The sequence below is a fragment of the Pipistrellus hanaki genome (assembly GCF_964339955.1).
Source record: "Pipistrellus hanaki genome assembly, chromosome: 1".
NCBI classification, from domain to species: Eukaryota; Metazoa; Chordata; class Mammalia; order Chiroptera; family Vespertilionidae; genus Pipistrellus; species Pipistrellus hanaki.
In genome coordinates this window covers 33,421,945-33,430,878 of record NC_140503.1, presented here as the reverse complement: position 1 = coordinate 33,430,878, position 8,934 = coordinate 33,421,945, and the positions used below count along the sequence as shown (strand labels likewise).

At 39.2% G+C, this 8,934-nt stretch overlaps 1 protein-coding gene across 1 annotated transcript; it reads left to right on the top strand.

Moving 5' to 3' along the window:
* The first annotated feature begins 1,965 nt into the window (after positions 1-1,965).
* Positions 1,966-4,022, top strand: LOC311626111 (armadillo repeat-containing X-linked protein 3-like). Its single transcript, XM_084890992.1, has 2 exons — positions 1,966-2,028; positions 2,329-4,022. The coding sequence occupies exon 2, from the start codon at positions 2,650-2,652 to the stop codon at positions 3,793-3,795; it is 1,146 nt and encodes a 381-aa protein (XP_084747118.1). The 5' UTR covers positions 1,966-2,028; positions 2,329-2,649; the 3' UTR covers positions 3,796-4,022.
* The last annotated feature ends 4,912 nt before the right edge of the window (positions 4,023-8,934 follow it).

Genomic DNA, 8,934 nt, shown 5'->3' with positions numbered 1-8,934 from the left:
ATAAATAAAACCACAGGCTGTTGTAGTTTCCTGAGCCCACCCACATGCATGACCAAACTGAACTAAGCACTCATTAAAATCATGTACTTAAAAAGAGAGAGAAAAGAAGTCCCATTTATTGTGTGTGTGGATGAAAGGGGAAACATAAAAATGACACCAATCAGAACCCAATTTCCTATCCATGGCCCCAGAAGAGAAAATCACCGAGACACGCTCTCTCCAGGGTTAAATATGGCCGAGAACAGACATGATGTGGAAGCATCTGAACCACAGCATGGATGCCCCTCCATCCTCCCAGTTCAGGACAGGGCCAAAGGAGTCAGAGGGGAGGATCTGATGCCAACCTCAGAAACTGCAGCTGATCAGGGCTCGGACCTTTTACACTGTTTTATACTGTTATCTTCCAACTTACTCATCCCACTTCTGTGCTCTACTGACACGGTCCCTCTGCCTCGAGGATCTAGGTACAGAAGCAGAGCCTTATCTGTTAACTCCCAAGACTCAGCAAAGGGGACAGCCGGCTTGCCTAATCTATCCTACTTAGGATCCTTTTAATAAATGAGAACATTCTTCTGGTTGGATTCTTTTGTATCCAAGTACAATATTATCTTTTGACTCCTGATATATTTTGCACTAAAATATGCTCAGTATAAACTCTGGGCATGCTATGACCTATGTTTCTTTTTCTTAACAAAAGAAGAAAAAAAAAAACTAATAAAAAAATATCTCAGCCGAAACCGGTTTGGCTCAGTGGTAGAGCGTCGGTCTGCGGACTGAAAGGTCCCAGGTTCGATTCCAGTCAAGGGCATGTACGTTGGTTGCGGGCACATTCCCGGTAGGGGGTGTGCAAGAGGAAGCTGGTCGATGTTTCTCTCTCATCGACGTTTCTAGCTCTCTCTCTCTCTCCCTTCCTCCTCTCTGTAAAATATCAATAAAATATATTAAAAAATATATATATCTCAAATCACAGGTTGAAACCTACTTCACTTCTTAAAAATTCTAAATCCCAAATTTTAATGATTACAAATATGCCTGTTAAAATATATAGTCTACAGTTTGACATGCATCTAGTTGTTAAAAAATTATTTTTTGTCTCACGATGATGTTAAAGTATACTCCCTGCCTTTAAGACTGGTATACTCCAGGAAACTTCTTTTTTTAATTTTTAAAAAGAGGGTAATATAAAAGGACCTGAATAAATCATATTACTCTACCAGTTAGATGATAGATTCTTTAGGAAAATTTGCTGAGTGATGCAAAATTAACAGAAACTTGTTCTCAAAGAATTGTCTTGTGTTGGTGATAATAAAGTCCACTTCAGGTTGAACTACACTGTAAGTATATATATATGGCCATTTTGTATGTTGTTTTCCTGTGGCATCACTTTATCTTAGCAGCATTTAATTTGTGTTAAGGTGTTTTCTGAACCAGAATAAATATTGAAAAAGGAGTGTCTTCATTGACAGGTTGTCAAGCAACAAAAACAAGTTCTGAGTAATTACAATGAAAGGAAGTTCATGTGTTTATTTCTCTAATTAGATTGTTAGAATATCAGAAGGAACTTTTTAAAAATATATTTTATTGATTTTTTTTACAGATAAGAAGGGAGAGGGATAGAGAGTTAGAAACATCAATAAGAGAGAAACATCGATTAGCTGCCTCTTGCACACCTCCCACTGGGGATGTGCCTGAAACCAAGGTACATGCCCTTGACCAGAATGGAACCTGGGATCCTTCAGTCCACAGGCCAATGCTCTATCCACTGAGCCGAACCAGCAAGGGCAGAAGAAACTTTTTTAAAAATTGTAAACTATATGGGACAACCAGGTAACCATTTTTTATAAAGCTGGACTTCTGCCCAGCCTGTGTGGCTCAGTGGTCAATCTTCAACCCATGAACCAGGAGGTTAAGGTTTGATTCCCAGTCAGGGCAAAACTCAGGTTGTGGATCTGTCCCGCCTGCAGCCCATTTCGATGCTGCGAAATGGTGCCCAGGGAGGAGTTTGGGGAGCAGCCCAGAGATCAGAAGGTGGGAATCTGCTGGAAACTGAGACCATAATCCGGAAAGGGAGCTGTGGCCTTGGCATTGGCCCCCAGTCTTCCAGGACAGTTCCGACCTGGAAAGGTTGGGCTTGGAGAGTGAGGTGGGGGTGCAACGTGATGTGTCAGCAGAACCCGGAGAGGGGTGGGAGGGGTGGGAAACCTTTGACAACCAGGCCTCCGAATTAGGAAGGAATTTCATGTTCTGGGGACTGGTCCGTCCACCAAGCACTCGGTAGCTGCTGTTTCCCGTCTTTCTGACTGTGGCTCTGTCGTCCTGGCTGTTTAGTGGATCCGAGCCTCTCCCAGGTTGCCAGTCTTTCCGTAGTTTGTGGCACTACGCCAGACAAGTGAAGAGGAAGGAAATTAACCCTGATTAGTGAAGATCGATTTGAGGATTGCAAGGATTGTTGGGTGTGGCACACTCCAGGGGAGGGAAGAAGGGGCAAACTGCCTGTCTGGAGGAGGTTCACTTCCGGTATCAGCTACTGTGGCCCTGAAGTGGCTGAAGACAAATACCCTCCACAGACCGGCACCCAGGCCCATAGTTCTCCCCGAGCCTGCGTGACTGCTCTGTTCCTTGGTCCCTGCTATTGTGAGGGACGATTGCATGGGCTACGCCAGGAAAGTAGGCTGGGTGACTGCGGGACTGGTGATTGGGGCTGGCGCCTGCTATTGCATTTATCGACTGGCCAAGGGAAGAAAACAGAACAAAGAGGAAATGGCTGAGGGTGGGCCTGGGGATGTGGATGATGTTGGGGATTGTCCTGGGGCCAGGTACAATGACTGGTCTGATGATGATGATGATGATGATAACAGTGAAAGCAAGGGAATAGTATGGTACCCACCTTGGGCCCGGATTGGGACTGAGGCCGGGACCAGAGCTAGGGCCAGAGCAAGGGCCAGGGCTACCCGAGCTCGAAGGGCTGTTCAGAAACGGGCTTCCCCCAACTCAGATGATACTATTTTGTCCCCTCAAGAGCTGCAAAAAGTTCTTTGCTTGGTTGAGATGTCTGAAAAGCCTTATATTCTTGAAGCAGCTTTAATTGCTCTGGGTAACAATGCTGCTTATGCATTTAACAGAGATATCATTCGTGATCTGGGTGGTCTCCCAATTGTTGCAAAGATTCTCAATACCCGGGATCCCATCGTTAAGGAAAAGGCTTTAATTGTCCTGAATAACCTGAGTGTGAATGCTGAAAATCAGCGCAGGCTTAAGATATACATGAATCAAGTGTGTGATGACACAATCACTTCTCGCTTGAACTCATCTGTGCAGCTGGCTGGACTCAGATTGCTTACAAATATGACTGTTACTAATGAGTATCAGCACATGCTTGCTAACTCAATTTCAGACTTTTTTCGTTTATTTTCAGCAGGAAATGAAGAAACCAAATTTCAGGTTTTGAAACTCCTTTTGAATTTGGCTGAAAATCCGGCCATGACTAGAGAACTTCTCAGGGCCCAAGTACCATCTTCACTGGGTTCCCTCTTTAATAAGAAGGAGAACAAAGAGATTATTCTGAAACTTCTGGTCGTATTTGAGAACATAAATGACAATTGTAAATGGGAAGAAAATGAACCTACTCAGAATCAGTTCAGCCAAGGTTCACTTTTTTTCTTTTTAAAAGACTTTCAAGTGTGTGCTGATAAGATTCTGGGGATAGAAAGTCACCATGATTTTTTGGTGAAAGTAAAAGTTGGAAAATTCACGTCCAAACTGGCTGAGAATATGTTTCCAAACAGCCAGGAATAACTTCTTGATTTTGTAGTTTAGAAGCAACACACATTGTAAACTATTCCTTTTCTCCACCTTGTTTATATGGTAAAGGAATCCTTTCAGCTACCAATTTTGAATATCATATTGTATCATCAAAGCTGATATTTATCCAAGTTGATCTTTAGGTCTAAGCTGGATGAATGAATGTCACTACATGTTCTGAAAACATGTTTGTTGCTCTTTATCTCACTGCCTAGACTGAAGTATTTCTTCTGTATAAATGACAGTGAACCAATTCATCCTAAGTAAGTTCCCTCCTGTCATTTGCATTAACTTAATTTGTGTATCATCAATAAAGTTGTGTGTTAATGCTGGAAAGAAAAAAAAGAGAGAGAAGAAAGAAAAAAAAAAAAAAAAAAACTCAGGTTGTGGTCTTTTTCCCCAGTGTGGGGTGTGCAGGAAGCAGCCGATCAGTGATTCTCACTCATAATTGATGTTTTTATTTTTCTCTCCCTCTCCCTTCCTTTCTCTGAAATCAGTAAAAACAAATATTTTTTTAAGTTTTTTAAAAATAAAATAAGTAAAAAAGCTGTACTTCTGTCTTTGCTGCTGAAAAATATATTCCAGGTGGATCAGAAATTTAAACATAAATATATGACATCATAAATGTATGAGAAAAAATGGGCAAAAAATTTATAGTCTTTTATTATGGAAGCATTTTCTATATATGACAGCTATTCCACAAGTCATAAAAATGATTAAATAGTTCATATAAAAAATTAAAATTTTAAAGGGTAAAAATTACTTTACACCGAGTTGAAAAAAGAACCAGGAAAAACATTTGCAACAAATATGATATAAAAAGGACTGATTGATTTAATAAAGGAAGAGCTCTTATAAAAATAAAAGCTGTGTTAAAATCAGGAGGGACTGGAGATGGGGACTTCCATCCCCTGTCTGCCATTCTCTGATAAGGACAACTGACGTTTTCTTAGACTTCTGTAAAGCACTATGCAATCACAATTTCAAGGCAAAGTCTTTAACCTTTCCAACAATGTTGCTTATTTTTAACATTTTTAACAAAGATTGTTTATCTTAAACTCTTTCTATATAGAAATTCTGGTGTTGCTGCTAATCAGATGACATTATCTCAATGGAATAATGGGCAAAGAACATAAAGAAGCAATTTTAAATACCCACATGAAAAGGTATGTAACCCCTGCCATAGTTACAGAAAGTTACATTAAAATAATAATGTGATACCATTTCAATACAGGGTAGAGCAAAAATAGGTTTACAGTTGTGAGTATGTGTGAAACACAGAGTTCATCCTTATATTTTTATTGATTGATTATTGTATTATTTTCCATACCAACACTGTAAACTTACTTTTGCCCCACTTTGTAGATAAAATGAGCAAAAATTAAAAAGACTGTTGATACCCTGTGCTCAGGAACATGAAACAATGGGCACTTGTATTTATACTTTATTTATAAACAGGTATAACTTTGGAGGCTGCATTACAGATTTATAAAAGATATATACATACATTTGTATCCTTTGACCTAGCAATTGTATTTCTTTTTTTCCTTTTTTTTTCTTTTTTATTGATTTTTTACAGAGAGGAAGAGAAAGGGACAGAGAGTCAGAAATATTGATGAGAGAGAAACATTGATCAGCTGCTTCCTGCACACCCCCCACTGGGGACATGCCCACAACCAAGATACATGCCCCTGACCGGAATTGAACCCACTCGGTACCCTTCAGTCCGCAGGCCTACGCTCTATCCACCGAGCCAAACTGGTTTCGGCACAATTCTATTTCTAAGAATTTATACAAGCCCTAGCCTGTTTGGATAAGTGGATAGAGCAACAGCCTGTGGACTGAAGGGTCCTGGGTTTGATTCCAGTCAAGGGCACATACCTTGATTGCAGGGTTGTAAGCTCAATCCCCAGCCTTGGTCGTGTGGGAGGCAACCAATTGATGTCTCATCCATGTTTCTCTCTCTCTGTCTCTCCCCCTCCCTTCCACTCTCTCTAAAAATCAATGGGAAAATATCCGAGGGTGAGGACTAACAAAAAAGCAAAATAATTTATCCGACAGATATGCTTGCCCAAGTATCCTATAGATATACTTACACAAAGATTTCACGTATTTTTTCAAGGATGTTCATTGTAGCTTCAGACAATAATGTAAGCGTATATGTACAGACTTAATTGGATTTCTAAAATATATCAAGTGAAAAAAAATAAATTTCAGAATATTTCTATCACTCCAATAAAATCCCAATGCCCATTTACAATTAATCCTGGTTGTTATCTCAAGCCCCAGGAAACTACTAATCTTTTCTTTTCTTTTTTTAATCTCTGTAGATTTGCTCCTTCTGGATATTTAATATCAAATTAAACATACAATATGTGGTTTTTGCTTCCACCTTTGCCCCTGAGTGAGAGCACAGACTGACCAGTCCTCACTTCTTTTTAATGTGTCTATTGACAACTTTTAACAAGGTGGCACATCATGAAGTGAGGCTTTGCCAAAATTGTTATAGATTGATGAGGACAGACAGAATGATTAAACCCAATCATTATATCAGTGCCTCTCAAATATTTCCAAGCTACAGACAGCTTCATATACTGGCCACCTCCACAGGATTATACCTCACACACTCCCAAATTGTTGCCACTACAAGACAAAATATCAAAAAATAATAGAAGCAATGACAATGGTGACCACTGCCATAAAACCCCCAGGAAATAATGAGAAGAATGATGCTACTTTGGATGACCCCCAATGAGAAAAATAACATCAAAATGTCTTGTTAAACATGGACGAGACATCAATTGGCTGCCTCCCACATGGTCAGTGCGGCTCAGATGGTCATGTATCTTCCTGAAAGGTTGCTGGTTTGATTCCCCACCAGGGCATATGCCTGGGTTTCCAGCTCAGTCTCTGGTAAGGGGCATGCAGGATGGAAGGCGACCCATGTTTTTCTTGCTCTCTCTGAAAATCAATTTTTAAAATATGTCTTATGCCGCCAAAAGTGGTTTGGCTCAGCAGTAGAGCTTCGGTCTGCAGACTGAAAGGTCCCAGGTTCGATTCCGGTCAAGGACATGTACATTGGTTGAGGGCACGTACATTGGTTGCGGGCACATACCCAGTAGGGAGTGTGCAGGAGGCAGCTGATTGATGTTTCTCTCTCATTGATGTTTCTAACTCTCTATCCCTCTCCTTCCTCTCTGTAAAAAAAAAAATCAATAAAATAAAAAGAATACACATGCTAATATTTCACATTGCCAAGTGATGTTGTCAGGCTGGGAGTCAAAGGACCGAAAAGAATACAGAAATAAGCTAAAAAAAAGTATGCCATCTGGGCATCCCCTTTTGGTTATGAAATGATGAATTAACTACTAGCAGCTAAAATGTGTGGGATTTTTTTTCCCCAGAAAATAGAATATCTTTCCCTTACTGAGCACATTGATTAGACACATAATCTAGACTGTCTGGAAATAGTTTCTCTGTAGATGAACAAATCACACCCTTCAATGCACTGTTTAATTTTAGATATATCTTGTCACATTTATTTAAATGCTTTGGGTCTGCATGTTTTCCCTTTAGGCATTTATAATTTAGTTATCATTTTTCTCATCAGGCAGTGTGGGGCAATAGCAAAAGCAATTCTAAGCTTTGTCACATACAAACAGTGTGACCTTATACAAGTGACTTAACCTCTCTGAGCAAGATTTTTTTCATTTGTTGACTAATGAGGTTTTGTGAGGATTAAATAAGATAATGGATTTAGTACTGTGTCTGCATGTATTAGATAATCACGAAATCATACCGTTTCCCCGAAAATAAGACAGTGTCTTATATTAATTTTTGCTCCCAAAGATGCGCTAGGTCTTATTTTCAGGGGATGTCTTATTTTTCCATGAAGAAGAATACGGTTCACATTTATTGTTAAATGAAAATAAAGGAAATTTATTACCTGTATACGGTACGGTAGTATGGTAGTTGTCAACACAAACCAGACAAACTGTGAATCCCGCAGTATCAAGAATTTACTCATTTATTCAATGACAATCATGTCATCATCTTCTGGAACATCATCATAACAATCCAATTCCTGAATTTCCTGGTGAATTTCTTGTGACTCCATTTCTTTCAGAATCAGTGGACCAAATCTCTCATGTTTAGCAATAGCATTCTGAGACAGAGCCTAGGGGGGCCTTATTTTCAGGGGGATGCCTTATATTTCACTCAGAAGGAAACCTGTAAGTAGGTCTTATTTTCAGGGAAACACGGTAGTTATTGTTGCCCTGACCGGTGTGCTCAGTGGTTTGATTCCTGGGACCTGGGTTGCAGGTTTGATCTCTGCCCCAGTCTAGTTGCAACCAATCCATGTGTCTTTCTCTTCTCATCTCTCTCTCTCTCTCTCTCTCTCTCTCTCTCTCTCTCTCTTCTCTCTCTCTCCCCCCCTCCCTCCTTCCCTTCCACTCTATCTAAAAAAAAAAAAAAATCAATGGAAAACATATCCTCAGGTGAGGATTGGGGGGAAAAAATCATAGCTATTGTTAATACAAGAAAAAAGAAAAATTTTCTATAATTAAAAATGTATAATTTATTAAAATTCCCCCCAGTATGACTTTTTCTTCAGCATTATTATTTCTAACTGATGCCTAAAGCCATAATGCTCCCACACATGGATGGGATATCTAAGGAATAAAGTTCCTCCCCTCATTGCCTTAGATGTAAACAAGAGCTTAGAGTAAATGAACTGTAACTGATAAGACACTCAAACCATTTTATTTTTAATCTGTTTTTTTAATCAGATCAACCCAACCATTTTTATTGATTTTATGAGCTCAGAAAAAAAAAAATCAAACTATTGTGTTTAAAATTAACAGAAGGAAATAATGGGGAAAGGCCAAAAGACAAACAAATAAAAAAGCCTCATTTCCTCCTTAGCGATAATACCAATAAATAAATAAATAAATAAATAAATAAAATAAAAATCCAAGTCTTTGGGTTCTATTCCAAATCTGACCTTGGCCTGAGGTACAAATGTGAAGAAACCAGAAAACATATTTTTCCATCCACTTATAGACAGCATGAAAATCATTTATAGTGTAATATATGAAATAGGATGCTAGTTCAGCAAATACTTTGATGTTC

Bases quoted from the DNA above. Each gene is read 5' to 3' on its own strand.
- LOC311626111 (XM_084890992.1), top strand. From the start codon at position 2,650: ATGGGCTACGCCAGGAAAGTAGGCTGGGTGACTGCGGGACTGGTGATT.